This window comes from Sturnira hondurensis, unplaced genomic scaffold, assembly GCF_014824575.4.
Source record: "Sturnira hondurensis isolate 20B ecotype Veracruz unplaced genomic scaffold, ASM1482457v3 Scaffold0007222, whole genome shotgun sequence".
In the NCBI taxonomy this organism is placed as follows: domain Eukaryota; kingdom Metazoa; phylum Chordata; class Mammalia; order Chiroptera; family Phyllostomidae; genus Sturnira; species Sturnira hondurensis.
The window spans coordinates 2,026,226-2,047,237 of NW_028079853.1; the positions used below are offsets into that span (position 1 = coordinate 2,026,226).

The 21,012-nt window shown below is 36.5% G+C and overlaps 1 protein-coding gene across 2 annotated transcripts in view; it reads right to left on the reverse strand.

Annotated features, from left to right (window-relative positions):
* The window catches only part of EAF2 (ELL associated factor 2), a 50,931-nt gene that overhangs the window by 13,657 nt on the left and 16,262 nt on the right, over positions 1-21,012 (reverse strand). The window contains exons 3-4 of one of the 2 annotated variants that reach the window (XM_037051516.1): positions 16,965-17,101; positions 14,813-14,958 (exon numbers count right to left, since the gene is read on the reverse strand). In XM_037051516.1, coding sequence (XP_036907411.1) covers positions 14,813-14,958; positions 16,965-17,101 — 283 coding nt within the window. The remainder of the gene's footprint in view (positions 1-14,812; positions 14,959-16,964; positions 17,102-21,012) is intronic. The other variant, XM_037051517.1, reaches the window with a different exon arrangement.

The following is a 21,012-nucleotide window of genomic DNA, read 5'->3' on the forward strand; positions in this document are numbered from 1 at the left end:
ATTAATGCAGCCACACAACTTTTAAAAATTAATGTTTCCAAGGCATATATTTTTCAACCTACACATTTTATAGATATTGAGATCTGTTTCCTTTTAACAGCACATAGATGTGTCTGTTTTTTATATCTTCTACAAATTTCTGGTAGAAGAAATTTTAGTTGGTTTATTAAATGATTTACATTTAAGGTAATTAATGATGTGTTGGACCTTATACGTGTCACTTTGTTATTTGTTTTCTGTCTTTTTCCTCTGTATTCATTATTCTGTTTCTCTTTTCCTGCCTTTCTGTGGGTTATTTGAACCACTTTAGAATTCCATCTTTATTTATGGTGTTTTGAAAGTACCACTTTGTATGTTTTTCCTACTGGTTGCCTTGAGTATTTCAGAATATTTGTATATATAATTTATCAATACTTTACCACTTCAAGGAAGGTATAGAAACCTCTCTTTCATTTAGATTCCTTTCCATTCTCCACTTGTAAATATTATCTGGAGTATCAAAATATGTTACCATTTTTGTTTTAATCATCATGTGTAATTTAGATAAGTCACAAAAAAATCCATAATCTTTTGTGTTTGCATTTTTATCTCTGCTTTTCCTGTTGTTCTTTCTCCCTTCCTAACTCCCTTTTATAATTTCTTTTGTTAGATAACTCTCTTTAGCCAATACTTAAGGGTAGTCTGGTAGTAACAAATTCTTCTAGTTCTCTTTTCTGAGAAAGGCTATTTTCCCTTCTTAAGAGTCATTTCACCAAGTATCGAATTCATGGTTGCCATTTCTTTTAGCACTTAAACAATATTGTGCCACTTCCCCTGGTCTCTGTAGTTTCAGATGAGAAACTTGTTGTCATTTAAACAGCACTTTACAGGTAATGTGTCATTTCTCTTCCTTTCAAAGTTTGCTTTCCATTTTATTGATTGATTTGAGAGGAAAAGAGACAGCAGGGGGAGATTTGCTATTCAACCTATTTATGCATTAATTACTTGATTCTTTTATGTGCTTTGGGATCGAAGCACTAGGGATTGAACCTCAACTTTGGTGTATCAGGGCAACACCCCACCTGGCCAGGGGTAGCTTTCAATTGTATTATGAAGGAGTTTGGCATGGATTTATTTGAGTTGATCATACATGAGATTTGTTCAGCATTTTGAATCTGTGGGTTTAGATCTTTTATCTCACTTGGGATGTTTTCAGGCATTATTTCTTTGAATACACTTTTAGAACCACTCTTCCTCTCCTTCAACATGATGTTGATACAAATGTTGGATCTTATGTCACCTTAGTTTTTTGTCATTATTGTTATCATATTGCCAGTACTATAAGTCATACTTTATTTTTGTTTATAATTGCTATTTCTTTGCTGCTACTTTCTATTTTTTCATTTGTTTCAAGAGAATTTATAGTTGGTTTTTTGTTTGTTTAAGATTTTCTTCATGTATCTTTAGAGGGGAAGGGAAGGAGAGAGGGAGAGAAATATCAATGTATGGTTGCGTCTCATGCGTCCCCCACTGGGAACTGGCGGCAATCCAGGCATGTGCCCTGACTGGGAATCGAACTGCGATCATGTGGTTCGCAGGCCTGCGCTCAATCCACTGAGCTACACCAGCCAGGGCTTATAGCTGTTTTTAAAATGTTTATGATAACTGCTTTAAAACTCTGTATCCTATTTATTATCAATATTATTTTTATTTTCACAGGCAATGCAGGTTTAGCATGCAGATTCTTATCTACTTTTGTGGACTTTGGTTCAAACGGAAACCTAATTTTCAGAGCCACTGCTTCTTAATTTCTTAAAAAGGCTGTTGCAATTTTGATTGGAATTGCATTGAATACACAGATCAATTTGGCATCTTAAGAATATTGACTCTGCCCTGGCTGGTGTGGCTCAGTGGATTCAGAGCGGGGCTGCAAACCAAAGGGTGGGTGGTTTGATTCCCAGTCAGGGCACAAACCTGAGGTGCAGGCCGGCTCCCCAGTAGTAAATGTGTGAGAGGCAAGCACGCATTGCTATTTCTCTCCCTCTCTTTTTCCCTCCCTTCCCCTTTGTCTAAAAATAAATAAATAAAATGTTAAAAAAAGAAATATTGATTCTTTTGATACATAAACACAGTATTTCTCTCCATTTACTTACTCCATTTCTCTAAATAATGCCTTATATTTTTCAGTATACAGGTCCTTCACATATTTTCTCAGGTCTATTTATAATTATTTGATTTTTGGAAGCTGTTATAAATGCCCTTGTTTTCACAATTTTAATTTCTAATTACTTATTACTAGTATATAGAAATACAATTGATTTTTGTATAGTGCCCCTGTATTCTTGAACCTTGCTAAACTCACTATTCTAGTGGTTTTTTGTAGGTACTATCATAAAATATGATAGTACCTACATAAGAGGTAATGATATCATACTATCATTACCTCTTCTTTTGATATCATACAATCACTACCTCTTCATTTTATGATAGTACCTACATAAGAGGTAATGATATCATACTATCATTACCTCTTCTTTTCCAACCTGGGCACCAATGATTTCTTTTGCTTGACTTACTACACCAATTAGACCCTCTAATACAATGAATAGAGGCAGTGAGAGTGAAGATTCTTCTCTATTTCTGATATTAGAGGGGAAACATTTAGTCTCTTACAATTACATGTGATTTCAGCTGTAGGCTTTTCCTGCATGACCTGCATCAGACCAAATTCCCTGCTATTTCTATTTTGCTGAAAGATTTTTAAATCAATAATGACTTTTTCTGTTTTTTAAAGACTTTTTTTGTAGAACATACAATTTTGTAAAAGATTTTATTTATTTATTTTTAGAGAGAGGAGAAGGGAAGGAGAAAGAGTGGGAGAGAAACATCAATGTGCAGTAGCCTTTTACATGCCCCAAACTGGGGACCTGGCCCCCAACCCAGGGATGTGCCCTGACTGGAAATCGAACTGGTGTCCCTTTGGTTTCCAGGCCCATGGTTAATCCACTGAGCTACACCAGCCAGGACTAGAATGGCTGTTGAAGTCACATATAAAGAACAGTATAGGGAATACAGTCAATAATATTAAAATAACTATATATGGTGATAGATTAATACTAGACTTATTGGAGTAATAATTTCGGAAGTTATATAAATGTCTAATCACTATGTTGCACACCTGAAACTAATATAATACTGCATGTCAACTGTAAACAAAATATTAAAAAAAAGAATAACCTGGAATTTGTCAAATGCTCTTTCTAGTGTTTTCAGATGGCTTTTATTTTTTTAGTTTGTAAAATGTTAGATATTGGTTGATTTTTGGAAGTCTGTATTCCTGAGAAAATACCACTTGGTCATGATATACTTTTAAATATATTAGCATTTCCCCTCCTCAGAAATATTGGCATTCAAGGTTGTTGCTGTTCTGTGCATTATAGGATGTTTAACAGCATCCTTAGCTTCTATCCACTAAATACCTGTAGCACTACTGCCCCCTGGTTGTGACAACAAAAATGCCTCTGGACATTGCCAGATGTCCCCCTAGGGGACAAATTCATGGCTAGTTGAGAACCAATTTACATATTGTTAAATTCAATTTGCTAAAACTGTGTTTAAAATTTTTGCATCTGTGTTCACAAAGGATATCTGTAGACTTTTTTTCCTTATAATGTCTTATATGTTTCAGTAGCAGTGATTCTGACCTTGAGGAATGAGTTGGAAAATATTACTTCCTTTTTAATTACACAGAAGATTTTGTATCCCATTGATATCATGTCCTCCTTATGTGGCCTGTAGAATTCTCTATCATCTGTATGGCTGAAGATCTGTATTTGTTGGGGTAGGGTAAAGCTATTAAATTCAACTCAATATCTTCAGAAGATTTAGGAATATTTAGGTTATCTGTTTCTTCTTGCATGAACTTGGTGCCCTTTAAGGGACTGGTCCATTTCATCTACTTTTTCAAACTATGTGCATATACAGAAAGAAGAGGTTAAGCAATTTCCCCTAGGCCACACGCCAGTAGGTGATAAGAGTTGAGATTTAAGTCCAAGTAATCTGACTCCAAAGATGTCATTTTTAGTCGCCACATATACTAATACTCTATCTCACTAAGACAAAAACCTAGCTGTTTGAAGAATAATGAAATATATCAAATCCTTGCAATATTGGTCAAGAAAATGAGAGACAGGGCACAAATAATCAATGTTAGGAATAAAAAAGGACCACAACTACAAATATTACAGGTCTATGTATGTATAAATTATGCCAGCAATTTGAAAATGTGAATTAAATAGATAAGTTCTAAGACAAATATGAATTACCAAAACTGAATAGAGAAATAAAAAACCTAAGTAAACCTGAAGTCATAAAAAAAATTTACCCAAACTATCAAGAATCAGAAAAACCTATCATATACAAACTTTCAAGAAATAGAAAAGTATATAAATCCTTTAGAGCACATTCAGATATGTGCACAGATAGATAGAAAAAGGGAAGAATGTGTTAGAAAAGAGACTTCTGTGATTTTTTTTAAAACCTAAAGCCAAAGTGGTAAAATGTTAAATCTAAGCTGTACGTATATGATCTATTATAGTATTACCTGTGTATTCTATATGTGCAAAGTATTAAGAAAAAATTTAAAGGTTAGTTGAGATAATGTATGGGAAGATTTGGCATATAGCATTTACAAAAACAAAATGTGAACATTTTACAATGCATTTTACATTTACAATATTAGAAATTAATATTTATATTAGCATGGTGAGATTAAGTGGTTTTATGTTAAAATTATTCTTCAACATTATCTACTAATAATCATTACCTAAAAAATAACAAGTTCATTGTAAAATTCAAATAATTTTTAAAAATATATTTTACTGATTATGCCATTACAGTTGTCCCATTTCCCCCCTTCATTCCCCTCTACCCTGAACACCCCCTCCCCCACCATTCCCCCCCCCTTTAGTTTATGTCCATGTGTCACAAGTTCTTTAGATTCTACATTTCCCCTACTATTCTTGCCCTCCCCCCTATCTATTTTCTACCTACCATCTATGCTACTTGTTCTCTGTACCTTCTGCCCCCTTCTCCTCCTCCTACTCCCCTGTTGCTAACCCTCCATGTGATCTCCATTTCTCTGGTTCTGCTCCTGATCCAGCTGTCCTCTTAGTTCGCTTTTTTTTTTTAATTTTTAAAAATATTTTATTTATTTATCTTTAGAGGGGAAGGGAAGAGGAAGAGAAACATCAATGTATGGTTGATTCTGCTGCTTCTCCTGCATCCCCTGCTGGGAACTGGACCCTGCCAGGAACTGGCCTGCAACCCAGGGATGTGCCCTGACTCGGAATCATCTGGTTCACAGGCCCGAGCTCAATCCACTGAGCTACGCCAGCCAGGGCTAGTTTGCTTTTGTTTTAGGTGTGGTTGTTAATAACTGTGAGTTTGCTGTTCTTTCATTGTTCATATTTTTTATCTTCTTTTTCTTAGATAAGTCCCTTTAACATTTCATATAATAAGGGCTTGGTGATGATGAACTGCTTGAACTTGACCTTATCTGAGAAGCACTTTATCTGCCCTTNTATGTCCATGTGTCACAAGTTCTTTAGATTCTACATTTCCCCTACTATTCTTGCCCTCCCCCCTATCTATTTTCTACCTGCCATCTATGCTACTTATTCTCTGTACCTTCTCCTCCTTCTCCTTCTCCCACTCCCCTGTTGCTAACCCTCCATGTGATCTCCATTTCTCTGGTTCTGCTCTTGATCCAGCTGTCCTCTTAGTTTGCTTTTTTTTTTAATTTTTAAAAATATTTTATTTATTTATCTTTAGAGGGGAAGGGAAGGAAAGAGGAAGAGAAACATCAATGTATGGTTGCTTCTGTTGCTTCTCCTGCATCCCCTGCTGGGAACTGGACCCTGCCAGGAACTGGCCTGCAACCCAGGGATGTGCCCTGACTGGGAATCATCTGGTTCGCAGGCCCGAGCTCAATCCACTGAGCTACGCCAGCCAGGGCTAGTTTGCTTTTGTTTTAGGTGTGGTTGTTAATAACTGTGAGTTTGCTGTTCTTTCATTGTTCATATTTTTTATCTTCTTTTTCTTAGATAAGTCCCTTTAACATTTCATATAATAAGGGCTTGGTGATGATGAACTGCTTGAACTTGACCTTATCTGAGAAGCACTTTATCTGCCCTTCTATTCTAAATGAAAGCTTTGATGGATAGAGCAATCCTGGATGTAGGTCTTTGGATTTCATGACTTGGAATACTTCTTTCCAGCTCCTTCTTGCCTCTTCAGGTCTCTTTTGGGAAATCAGCTGACAGTCTGATGGGAACTGCTTTGTAGGTGGTAAACTGTCCCCTTATCTCTTGCTGCTTCTAGGATTCTCTCCTTCATTTTAATCTTGGGTAATATAATTACAATGTGTCTTGGTATGTTCCTTCTTGGGTGCAACTTCTTTAGTACTCTCTGAGCTTCCTGGATTTCTTAGAAGTATATTGCCTTTGCCAGATTGGGAAAGTTCTCCTTGACTATTTGTTCAAATAAGTTTTCCACTTGTTGCTCTTCTTCTTCCCCTTCTGGTACCCCTATAATTAGGATGTTGGAACGTTTAAAGATGTCCTGAAGGTTCCTAAGCCTCTCCTCATTTTTTTGAATTCTTGTTTCTTTATTCTTTTCTGTTTGGTCATTTCTTTCTTCCTTCCAGTCCACTCCATTGATTTGAATTCCAGTTTCCTTTCCATCACTATTGGTTCCCTGTGCATTTTCCTTCATTTCACTTAGTGTAGCCTTCATTTTCCCATGTAATTTGTGACTGAAATCAACCAGTTCTGTGAGCATCCTGATTACCAGTGCTTTGAACTGTGCATCTGATAGGTTGGCCATCTCTTTGTCACTTAGCTGTATTTGCTGTGGAGCTTTGACCTGTTCTTCCATTTGGGCCATTTTTTTGGTCTTGTTGTGCCTGTTACATAGTGAGGGGCGGAGCCTTAGGTGTTTACCAGGTGGGTCAACCGAATCTCCGGGTTGTGACGCTATTTGTGGCAGCGGGGTCAGAGAGGGAGCAATGGTGCTTGTTCCACTCTCTGTTGGATTTCAGTCCCTTCTGCTGCTTCCCCCAAGCAAACTAGGTCTTTCTGGTGCTGATTCCCACGTGGGTAGGCTTGTGTATGTTCTAGGACCCTGTGGGTCTCTCCAATGAACTCTCCTGTGAGACTAGGAGTCTCTCCCTGCACCTCAACCCACACAGGTATTTTCAATGGGTGCTTTTAGCTTTTATTTCCCTGCACTGGGACCCTGGGTTGCGTGGTCTGTCTCACTCCCCAGTTTCACCTGGTTTATCTGCTCAAGAATGTGGGACTGCCTGGTGAGCCAGCTGCCTTCCGTGCAGTTAGTTCCTCACTTCACAATCGCCACCTCGCTAGGTCTGCCAGCTGCGGACTGTGTGCCTGGGGTGTGCCTGCTACCGTCTTGCATGCCTGGGGTGCCTTGCATGCCTGTGCCAGGTGCCACCACTTTTTGTGCTGTGAAGCCTCTCCACCCACCTGCCCAACTCTGCCTTGCCTAGCGGTCTGGATGAATGTGTCTATTTTATCTCCTTGGTTGTCTGACTTCCATACAGTTCAATTTTTCTGTCAGTTCTGGCTGTTATTTTGTTTCTAAATTGTTGTCCTTATTTTGGTTGTGCGAGGAGGTACAGTGTGTCTGTCTATGCGTTCATCTTGGCTGGAAGTCCCCCTGCCCTTTCTTATTTTCATTTGAAATTTTATTTTTTCCCTCTCCTAGTGTGGTATCTATTCCTTACTCTTATTATTTCTCCTCTATCATCTCAAACCATTTTTCTTTCCTGTAGACACAGCATATTCTTCTTTTCTCTTTCTTATAATATTCTCATTCTCTTTCCACCTTTATTAATCTGCTCATTTGTCAGCACTGATATTGCTGCTGCTGTTGTTTTTCTACAATTCTGTTCTTATCTCACTATTTTTTTAATTTCAAACCTCATATTATACTCTTCCCTTTTCTTATTCCATTTTGCCTTCTTCCTTCCCTTTTTTAATTTATGATTTAATTTTTTTCTTCCATTTCTTCTGATAAAGATACAACAAAGAAAGAAAACTGCAGGCCAATATCTGATAACACAGATGCTAAAATCCTCAATAAAATATTGGCAATTGGATCCAGAAATACATTAAAAACATAATACAGTGACCAGAGGAGAGGGGGGAAGATAATGGTGGAAAGAAGGGGAAAAGATTAGTCAAAGAACATGTATGAATGACCCATCGACATGGACAACAGTGTGGGGATTGATGGCGGGAGCTGTGGAGTGGGCTGGTCAGAGGACGGCAAAGGGGGGAAAATTGGGATAACTATAAGAGAATAACAATTAAAAAACAAACAGAACAAAAAAATCATATACCACGATCAAGTGGGATTTATCCCAGGGATGCAAGGATGGTACAATATTTGAAAATCAATAAACATAATACATCACAAACAAAATGAAGAAGAAAAATCACATGAGCACATCAATAGACACTGAAAAAGCATTTGATGAAATGCAGAACCCATTTATGATAAAAACAATCACCCAAGTGGCAAGAGAGGGAGCATACCTCAATATAATAAAGGCTATATATGAGAAACATACTGTCAGCATCATACTCAATGGGCAAAACCTAAAAGCATTTCCCTTAAGATAAGAAACAAGACAGGGTGCTGCTTTCACCACTCTGATCCAACACAGTACCAGAAGTTCTAGCCACAGTGATTAGACAAAATATAAGAAGTATCTAAATTGCAAAGGAGGAAGTAAAACTGTCATTATTTGCAGATGACATGATAGTATATATACAAAACCTTATAGTATCCACCAAAAAATTACTCTACCTAACAAGTGAAATCAGCAAAGTAGAGATACAAAATCAATATACAGAAATTGATAGCATTTTTGTATATCAACAATGAACAATCAGAAAGGGAAACTAAGAAAAAAATACCATTTACTGTAACAACAAGAAATATAAAGTACCTAGGAATAAATTTAACCAAGGAGGTAAAAGACTTGTACTCAGAAAACTATAGGACACTGAAGAAAGAAAATGAGGAAGATACATATAAATGGAAGCATATACCAAGTTCATGGTTTGGAAGAATTAACATCTTTAAAATGTCCATACTACCCAAAGCAATCTACAGATTCAATGCAACCCCTATTAAAATATCAATGACATATTTCACAGATCTAGAACAAATATTTTAAAAATCTATACGGAACCAAAAAAGACTGAATAGATTCCGCAATCCTGAGAAAGAACAACAAAGTTGGAGGGATCACAATATCTGATATCAAATTGTACTATAAGGCCACTGTAATCAAAAGTCTGATACTGGCATAAGAACAGACACACAGACCAATGGAATAGAATACAGAACCCAAAAATTAACCCATGTCTCTATGGTCAATTAATATTTGACAAAGGGGACACAAGCATACAATGGAGTAAAAACAGTCTCTTCAACAAATGGTGCTGGGAAAATTGGACTGGCACATGCAAAAAAAAGAAACTAGACCACCAACTTACACCATAAACTCAAAATGGGTAAAAGACTTAAATATGTCATGATATTATGGTTAAAATATGTCTTTTATGGTTAAAAGTCCTAGTGGAAAACATAGGCAGTAAAATTTCAGATATCCTACGTACCAATATTTTTGCCATTATATCTCCTTGGGGAAGGGAAATAAAGAGAAAGTAAACAAATGGGGCTACATCAAATCAAAAAGCCTCTGCACAGCTAAGGAAACCATCATGAAAAAGAAAAGGGAACTGACTGTATGGGGGTACATATTTGGCAATAATACATCAGGCAATGGTTTAATCTCCAAAATATAAAAAGAACTCATAGGACTCAACACCAGGAAAAAACCAATGCAATTAAAAATGGGCAAAGGACATGAATACACACTTCACCAAGGGGGACATACAGGTGGCCTAAAGACATAGGAAAAAGTGCTCAACACCACTAGCCATCAGAGAGATATAAATTAAAATCATAATGAGATACCACTTCACACTGGTCAGAAAGGCCATCATTAATAAATCAACAAACAATTGCTGGCAAGGATGTGGAGAAAAGGGAACCCAAGTGCACTGCTGGTGGGAATGCAGACTGGTATAGCCACTGTGGAAAACAGTATGGAATTTCTTCAAAAATTAAAAATGGAACTGCCTTTTGACCCAGCAATTCCACTGCTTGGATTATATCCTAAGAACCCTAAAACACCAATCCAAAAGAACCTATGCACCCCAATGTTCATAGCAGCACAATTTACAATAGCCAAGAGTTGGAAGCAACCTAGATGCCCATCAGTAAATGAATGGATCAAAAAACTATGGTACATGTACACAATGGAATTCTACGCAGCAGAAAGAAAGAAGGAGCTACTACCCTTTGCAACAGCATGGATGGAACTAGAAAACATTATGCTGAGTGAAATAAGCCAGGTGTTGAAAGACAAATACCATATTGTTTCACTTATAACTGGAATCTAATAAGTAGAGTAAATTAATGAGAAAAATAGAACCGGAGACATGGAAACATGAACAGACTGACAGCTGTAAGAAGGGAGGTATGAGTGGGGGAATGGTGGAAGGAAGGGGAAGGGATTAGTCAAAGAATATACATGAATGGGCACAGACAATAGAATGGAGACTGACTTAGGGAGTGCGAGGTAGGGTGAGTGGAGGGGACAAAAGGTAAAAAGAACTGGGACAACTATAAACAGAATAAACAGTTTTAAAAAATTAAAAATACAATAAAATCTTTAAAAAGTGTATGAATAGCCCTGGCTGGTATAGCTGAGTGGATTGAGCACACACTGCAAACCAAAGGGTTCCATTCCCAGTCAGGGCACATGCCTGGGTTGCAGGCCAATTCCCCAGTGGGGGCCATGTGAGGCAACCATACATTGATGTTTCTCTCCCTCTCTTTCTCCCTCCCTTCCTCTCTCTCTAAAAATAAATAAAATCTTAAAAAGAAAGAATTTCTTTTAAAAAATGTACATATATACTTGCTTCCTTTTATGTTCCTTTTCTTGTATTGGTGCATTATCAATTTTTATTTATTTATTTTTTACTATTTTAGCTTTATTTTTATCATTCACACTATTACAGATATCCCTCTTTTTTCCCTCTTTGCCCTTTTTTGTTCTTACAACTGCTGGATGTTGACAAATGTTTTAGCTACTACCAACCTCATAAATGAAAAACTACCTTTTAATCTGAAAATTGCATTTTAAAGGTTTAGGTGAGTTTGATCAACTTCTTATATACAGGGTAGGGCAATAGATTGACAGTTGTTCGTGTGAAAAGTAATACAATAATTGATAAATAATAATAGAAGAATAAACTCTGCTTTGCATACTCAATACTATAAACCTTCTTTTGCCTATGTTTTTATTGACCATTATGTATTTCATGTTGTGAGACAGACTTAAGCCCATGTAGAAATTTTGCATGTGATAAAACTGGCTTTTCATATCACGGAAAGAAATGATGACTTATTCAATTAATGGTGTTGATATATACTCTATCAATACAGTATTTGTTGATTCTCTATCAATACTAATTGTGACTGTTGGGGTGGATGGAAGTTTGGATTCTTATTCCTTAAACCAAAATTCCACATAGCTCATAGCTTCAGACATCTAGATATAAATCTGAAAACATGCTTCAACCACAGGAGAAGACACTGGCAGAGAAGGGCCAAGAAAATATTTAAAAGAAGACTGTCAAAGGGACAGGGCACACAAACATCTCAGTGTAAATTGTCATACAAAGTTAGATCTTATGCTTAGATCCTGTTAACTTATCCTCTACAGTACAATGCTTCAACACATTGTTTTTAATTAAGGTCTCTGCTAAAAAACTGACACATAGAGGAACTTCTGTATTGTCAAATTATTGTTGAAAATACTGAACATTTGATATCCCCTATAACAGGTTCCATCTGATGAACTCCTTTTAGAATTTAGTAGCAGGACAGAGACTAATTCTTTGGAACCTGTCTCTTAAATAACACAAAATAGGCTACTTTAGGCTTTATTTTTGCCTTAGTGACTAGGAAACTCAGATCTAAATTTAATGTTTTATTAATTAACAAATTTGCTTCTTCTTCCCCTTTAATACCATGTGGTTCTTTTCCAGTATTTTACTGTATATGTGTATATTAATGATACCATAATTAAAATCCATTTTGGAAGCAGACATGATAAAGTAAAATTCAAGATTCCTTTTCACAATAAGGGTTCTGAGCTTTATCTTCCTTACTGCTAGTAAGAGGAACACAGATATCAGGGAACTAATATTCTACTGGGCCTAGAAGGGAGCAAGTGGAATCGGACTACTACATGTAAGTTATGAAGGAAAAGTGTAGAAGCAAATACATAGTGGTGACCAAGGTCTTACTCCTACCACAATTAACTATAACACCAACACCCGAACTGCAGCTGAGGGAAAAAATGGAGATTTAAATTTCCTTACTTTCAAAAGGACTGTGCCTCCCTAGAAACACCTTCCTGCTGAGAAGTGAGCAGCAATTCAGAAGAACTTGCCTGCTGATTCCGCTTACTCTATCTCGTCACTTCACTATTGTTTTCGTGACATCTTAGACATCTACAGTCTGGCTATGCATAAAGAACTTCAACAGAAGATGTTGTGAAGAACTGAATTTGAATCATCACAACTGTCAAAAAGAAGAAAACTCCAGTTACACACATCTAAATACTTTCCTCCTGAATGAGAATATAATTCTCTTATATTGATACATAATTACATAATACCCTAAATCATAAACTACGCTCTTCTCCCTGCAAGAAAACCCATAATAATAAAAAATACTTTGCTCTCAATAAAACTTTATAGTTAGTTCCCTTGTTAAAGGGAAACTTTCATTTTAATAATGAAAGTTTTCAGGGACTTCCGCCAAGATGGAGGCATAGGTAGAAACACTGTGCCTTCTCCCACAACCAAGTTTGAATACAACAAAGGTTTGGAGAAACAAAGACACAACCAAAGGACAGAAAATTAAATTATATGGAAGTCCGACTACATCTAACCCTTCAACGGGGACAGTAAGAGGGGCGGAGCCAGCAGCGAGCAGGGTCGGGCAGGACAGGGCCCCCGACCCAGGCGTGCAGGCAGACGAGAATCAGTTGGGGTGCGGGGCAGACCGCGGGTGCATATTCGCACACAGCGAGACAGACCACGCAGGCCCCAGGGGGCGAGGGCTGACGGCGGTGGCACACTCGCGAGCAGTGGGACGAAATGCGTTGGCCAGGTGGCGGCAGCAACTGCGGCACCAGTGAGGGCCGTGGCGGCAGGCGGCGGACAAGACGCCATAGTCCCTCTTTGACCCTGCCCCCACATACAACGTCACAACCCAGCGACTTAGTTGCCCTGTTCTAGTGAACATTTTAGGGCTCTGATCCTGCTATGGAACAGGCACGAACAACCCGAAAGATGGCACAAGAAGAACTCAAAGTCCAAGAGCCAATAACTCTCAGCGACCAAGAAATTGCCAGCCTCTCAGAAGCACAATTCAGGACACTATTTATCAGGATGCTCACAGAACTGGTAGATTATAGTCACAAATTAGAGGAACAAAGTCACAAATTAGAGGAATATATGAAGGCTAAACTAATTGAAATGAAGGGAGATGCACAGGAAACCAATAGTGATGGAAAGGAAACTGGGACTCAAATCAATGGAATGGACCAGAAGGAAGAACAAAACATCCCACCAGAAAGGAATGAAGAAATGAGAATTCAAAAAAATGAGGAGAGGCTTAGGAACCTCCAGGACATCTTTAAACGTTCCAACATCCGAATTATAGGGGTACCAGAAGGGGGAAAGAAACAGCCACGAGTGGAAAACGTATTTGAACAAATAATAAAGGAGAACTTCCCCAGTCTGGCAAAGGAAATAGACTTCCAGGAAATCCAGGAAGCTCAGAGAGTGCCAAAGAAGTTGGACCCAAGAAGGAACACACCAAGGCACATCATAATTACATTAGCCAAGACCAAAATGAAGGAGAGAATCCTAGAAGCATCAAGGGATAAGGGGACAGTCACCTACAAAGGAGTACCCATCAGACTGTCAGCGGATTTCTCAAAAGAGACCTTACAGGCAAGAAGGGGCTGGAAAGAAGTATTCCAAGTCATGAAATCCAAAGACCTACAGCCAAGATTGCTTTATCCAGCAAAACTTTCATTTAGAATGGAAGGACAGATAAAGTGCTTCTCAGATAAGGTCAAGTTCAAGGAGTTCATCATCACCAAGCCCTTATTATATGAAATGCTAAAGGGACTTATATAAGAAAAAGAAGATGAAAAATATGAACAGTGAAAGGACAGCAAACACACAGTTATTAACAACCACACCTAAAACAAAAGCAAACCAAGAAGACAGCTAGATCAGGAGTGGAACCATAGAAATGAAGAACACATGGAGGGTTAGCAACAGGGGAATGGGAGGAGGAGAAGGGGGGAGAAGCTACAGAAAATAGCATAGATGGTAGGTAGAAAATAGATAGAGGGGAGGGCGAGAATAGTGGGGGAAATATAGAATCCAAAGAACTTGAGACACGTGGTTATAAACTAAGGGGGGCAGAATGGTGGGGGAGGGAGGGTGCGGGTGGAAGGGATTGAAGGGGGGAATAGAACAACAGTAATGGTATAATCCATAAAATATATTTTAAAAAAAAAGAAAGTTTTCACATATTCTTATTCATTTCTTATAAAGGAATGTTAAATATACCTAGATTTTACCTCTTTCAATATCATCCATCAAAGATGTTGGGGACATCTTGTCTTCGGATGGAGAATGTTTTACAAAATTGGGGGTCCTTGTTAAATTCCTCATTTGTTGCTGCTGATGCTCTACACGAAACTGCATTTTACTGCTTCCTTCAACCCTACAATTAAAAACAGTTATGTCAAAATGGATTTTTTGGCATAGGTCAAAGGCAGGTCAAAATGGTTATTATAATGTAACAACAATTTCAACTTACAAAGTTACTAAAATTAACCACTTATTCCTTCCCCTAGACATCTTCAAATGGTATTCAAGAATTAAAACATTAATTTAATCCATTATTTAACACATGTTTATAGATTCCTGCTATTTATGCATGGCATATACACACTTCTATTAAGGAGTACAAACGTGAATAAAAACAAAATTACTGCTCAAAATTAAAGAGATAAAACCTACACAAATGGCCCTGGCTCAGTTGGTTGGAGTGTTGTCTCATACCACCAAAAGGTTGCAGGGTTGATTCCTAGCCAGGGCTCAAAGGAGAAGGCAACCAATTGACGTTTCTCTCTCACATCAATCTCTCTCTCTCTCTCCCCCTGCCACTCCCCCACACCCCTCTCCTTTCCTATCTCCAAAAGCAAGAAAAAATGTCCTTGGGTAAGAATAAAAAAAACCCTACACAAATGCCCAAAATAGAATATACCTTAGTGTATAGTAGGTACAAATGTATTCCTTAAATTATAAAATTATCATTTCTGTAAAATCACTTTCACATTTTTCATTCATTACATTAAGGAACATAACTAAAGCACTTACTTTCTTTCCTTTCAATTCTTTTAAGAAGTCTATATAATACAATTATGCTTGATTTCTGCCTCTCCTATTTCCAGTCACCAAATCCTGTTAGTTCTTCCTCAACAAAGTATTTAGCACCTCACTTTTCTCTTCATTCTCATTCTCAAAACTGTGGCTTATGCATTTCTGCTGCCCCTATAGTTTCATTTTACTGTTTGGTGAATTAATGGTTCAAAACAAAAATATTTTAATTAAAAAAATTTATTCCCTAGTTAAAAAATATCAATACTGTCATCTATGGAACACTTAAGACAATGCTCTAAGTTCACAGGTAATATTGAAGGCATTAGCTTCAACCTACCTCTATGACCTTACTTCTAAGCCACTATCCACCACACTCCTCACTTTCCAATACTTATTTATATGTAGGCACAGAGACAAATCTCTGCTCTTTCAAACAGGTCTTATCCATTGCCCCAAATAATTCATATATATATAAAGAGATATATATATGAATCCAACCTTCAAACCTTGCTTATATCCTCATGTTCTTTCTGATCAAATTAAATCACTTGCTTTCAAACTTCCCTTCCAATAAAAATCACCTGGAGGGAGCGTGTGATGAAAACTACAGCTTCCCAGGCTCCTTCCTAATCTGAAATTTGATATGAGAACTCATTTTTATAAGCACTAAAGGTAATTCTTATCAAGTATGGTTGGGGAAGAAAAAGTCCTAAACCTTCTCTCCAGTTACATCAATAAGGGCTCCCTGAGTGCTCCAACCAACCATAACTTGTCCCTTTCTTTAATTCCTAGAGCAATTTTTGTCTATACTATTTGCATAGCTTTTAGAGCAAGTCCCTTACATTACATAGTAATTAAGGCACCGCCTGGTCCCAAAAAAAGATATGAGATGGCTATATTCTCTTATTGACCTTCCTAATAAAAACAATGTTAATCCAATTAAAATGCAGAAATTTCAATTACTTATATAGAAAACTTTCCTTTATATATTTTCTAGGTTTCAATAAACTCTTACGAATCAAGATGAAATTATTCGAAGAGCATATAATGGCTCTTTTCAGTCCAGTTCTATATAAGCATCTACAGTAAACTAAGGTACATGTATACACACACATAGAAAATATTCAGAACAAAAGAAGCTTTTACATATCAAAAAGAAAAATCCTACGAGCTTTTGGCTAAGGTTCTCCACCACATTTAAACCTGGAAAAAGTTTAAAGCATTTTTGTGCCACACAGCAATAACCCTTATATAATAATGTGACTCAATCAAATAATTTTTTTCACTGACATTTCCTTAGCAATTTATGTGCTGATAAAATAATTTGTTTTGTTAGCCACATACCTTGTTTTTTTTACAGTGATGTTGCTACTGAGTTTTTCTAGTCGACATTCTCCAGTATCATGGTTAATTATCAAAATGCATTCTTTTAAGTAAGGTTTCTTTGAACCTTTGAAAACAGTTACTGGCGGAGTTGATCCCTGTTTAAAAAGTTAATTATCATTACTTAAAATTTATCATATTAGTTCAGTTGGGAGGGACTTTGAGATCTGTGTTTCTCAATCTATGTTATACTTCAAGTTACCTAACAAACTAAATTTAATAAAAAGTCAGAGATCAAGAGAGGCTAGATCTTAAAGCTGCCATCCTTGAAGATAGGGCATAGAGGAAGAACTTTCTCTGAGACAGTAAAGATTTGTTTCATTTGCTTACAATTGGCAATTGGGATTCTATTCTAATACAACCAATATATTTTATAGGTAAGGCATTAGAAGCCATGAATTATATTTCCTGTCCCTCTTCTTCCTTCATTCATTCAGCTTTTTAAGTATAGGGGAGTGGTGCTCCCCTATGCAGATTAAGGAAATGAGTGTATCAAGAAATACCTGTTACACTAAACCCACAGATTAACTTTAGCATCATTAAAAGTGGGACACCAAACATTATATGCTTCACGATGTGATAAAAAAGAAAGTATGCAGCATCACCTATGAAGTATTCTTGCTAAAAACAAACAAAACAATCCCCACCCCCACAAAGAATCTAACCCTCATCGAGCCTTTAAATAAACCACCAGTTTATAAGAAATATGGGGAATAAAGAGACAAGTTAAATAGTACCAGACACAAGTAATTTGAACCCAGCACATGAATATATTCTCTAAGACAAATGACCAGTTTTCTCTACAAACTGATATAAAGGGGAAGGGGCTTTTTCAGAATAAAAGAGACTTAAGGTACATAATGCCAAAAAACTATAGGAATCTTATTTCCTAGGGGAAAACCATTTTTGAGACCATCATGAAAATGTGAGTATAGACCAGGTATTATAACTAATTCTGCTTCATGTGATAATAGCATGGTACTCAAGTGTAAAAAAATCCTTGTTAGACATGCATACATTAGCACTTATGAAATGGCATAAAATTTGGGATTGTTTTATATTATATTAGAAAAAGAGCGGTAGTAGAATACGTAAAAAATAGCAAACTAAGAATTATTGAAGCTTGATGATAAAGGGTTTGGGGCCTCATCACACTATTCCCTAATAAACAGTTAAAGAAACCTACATCATTACCGACAACCCACATCTCTGATGTCTCTCCTCCACCCTACATCTGCAGTCCCCAGTCCTGAAGGGGTTTTATGTTTATCATCCTCTAACTTTGTTCCATATTTATGTATCCCTAGACAATAAAGTTTTACATTTGCTAGTTTCTGAACTTTATAAAAGTGTATTAAATTTTTAAAGTACTGATTATAATAATTTTGTCAAGTACGACAGTAACATTAGATGGTTAGAAAAGGGTGACTTCTAAAAAGACTAAAAGCTATATCATATTTTAATGTGTCATTTTAATTTCATTAGAGATTTAATACGTGACCACAAGGAGTATGCTATGAGATAAATGTGGCGATTAAGGATACCACAAATAGAGGTAGATTAGAGATTTCTGAGAGGTAGAAAGAGAAAAACGATAAAACCAAAAGAAAAGGCTTTTTACCTCAGATCTAAGACTAAAATCATCTATACAAATCAGGCATGCACAGCACACAGACGGGGACACATTTGGAGTGGCTGGAGAAGAGTGAGATGCAGTGCCCTTGGGTGAAGCAGCGGTGAAGAAGGATGACTATGACCGAACAAACTGTGCCTACTGGAGTGTAAGTATATTTTTCAAATGTCCTAGCTGAAAAGAAGTGACCATGATACACTAAAATAGTAATGCAGGGACTCCAAATTATAGTTGACATGAGATTCATGCAATATATTCTTCTTAAATATATTTGCATTATTACTTAGAATAGAATACATCTTAAAATTACAATACTTTATTGCACTCTAAGTTACTGAAGAGGAAAGATTGAGTCATAAATATTTTTTATTGCTCTTACCACCTAAACCACCACACCCTTCAGAGATACTCAATGAATGTTGAAAACAACCTGAACATATTTTTATCATAACAAGTAAATAAGACTTTCATAATTTCTATACCTGCTTTTTACACTTTGAATAAGTTTTTAAAAATTAAGCTTTTTTTCTCATGAAATTGAGCATCATTCTTATATTAGTTTTAATTTTTGCCCAGCACCTTATTCCATACCTTAAGGAAAAGGTATTAAGATTTAAAGTACCAGGAAACCCCTAAGCATATGAACGATCCTTGCCTCTAAATAACCATTGAATATATCCTATCATGTTTACTGCTGTTACCCAACTTGGAACCCAATCAGCATCTGACCCAGAGTACTGTTTTTTTCCTCTATACTCCTTCCAGTTTTGTTTCTCTTATCTGCTCACAGGCAAATGTGACCAGGCCTGATTATAAACACCAGGGAAGGAAAGTAATCAGTAATGGAATGGAATAGTACTAGTACAATAGTATTCCCAAAGTAGCATGAGAGAAAAAAAGAAAAAAAAGCACGAAAGATGCCTGAAACTGAATAAAGAACAAAAGGGTATGCTATACCACGAAGTATAGCATAATAAAAGTTCCATTTTAATGGGATGACTAAGCTTCTAGGCATTTTTACCAGGATGATGAAAATGAATTCATAAAGAAAATAGAATCTAAGTGCCTCAAACGAATAACCATTACATTCCCATAAAGTACCCACAAAATTAAGAGCTCTGAAGAAACATAAATCTCCTACTTGTTTAAAGAAGTTCTTTAATTAAAAGGGAAAAATTCACAAAGTACATTTGAGACTGTAAATTCTCTTCTTCTTCACAAGAATTGTAAGACCAGCAGAAAAAAAAATTTGCTATTGACAGGAGGTAGTTTTACCAATTCTCTTTCACTCTAGCTGTCTAACAGTTACAGGATAAAGTTCAAACACTTATACATCACCCAGGAGTCCTTTATTATCTGATTCCTAAATGCCTTTCTAACCCCACTATGTCCTCATATATACCCCTTCCCACCTACCCACAGTGGCTTATACGTAGTTAGTTCTTCAAATGGTAAGACTCTTTTCTTGCTTTATCTTAGCCCATACATTTTCTTCTCTCTGCCTAAAATGTCCTTCCCTCTTTCTTCTACCTAAGCAACTTCAACTCACTTTCAAAATAGAGTATACAGTGTTTTCTTTCTATGTTAAAGTTACAGTCTTGGTTTTCTCTGAAAAGAGAAAATCAGATCTCTGGAAGAGATCATATCAGTATAAAAGAACAAAGAAACTTACGCTGAATGCCAAGAAATTTCTAACTCAAGAACTGAAAAAACTAGAGCATATAAACAAAGAGCTTATATAACTATACAAATAGTATTACTTGGATACATCTGGAAATTTAAAAAGTGGTCAAAATTTAAAACATTTGGTTAAGGCCTCCCTGACCTTAGCCTCTTTCTTTTCCACCCTATTCCCTAAACTAATGGTAAAAATCACTCAAAAAGCACAAATTTATTCATCTCAACTCTCTGCTTAAAAATCTCTAATAGTTCTCTAATACCTAGATAAAGTACAAATATTATATTACAACATAAAAGATTCTTCACAGATTAGAAGAATCCGTGGCAGAGAATCTTGGTATTAGATTCTAATACCAACCCACATTTCTAGACTCTCTTCCTATCAATTATATTTCATTATTCTGTAATGTATTACTTTAATTCATTTATTCCACAAACTTATTGTTCTTTCACTAGTAGTCTTTCACATACTATTTCTTCTGCCCAGAAAATTCTACTCTCTTTCTACCTGATGATATTTGACTTCTCCTTTCAGGCTCAGCTCAAACAGCATCTCCATTGGAAGCCTTCCAAGACTCCACAAGACAGAGTATTTGAATCCACTTATGAGCTTGCACAGAATTTTATACATGCTCTGACTGATAATACTACATGTTTACGTGCCTACTTGCTTTTACAGATTAGAACTAGAAGGGA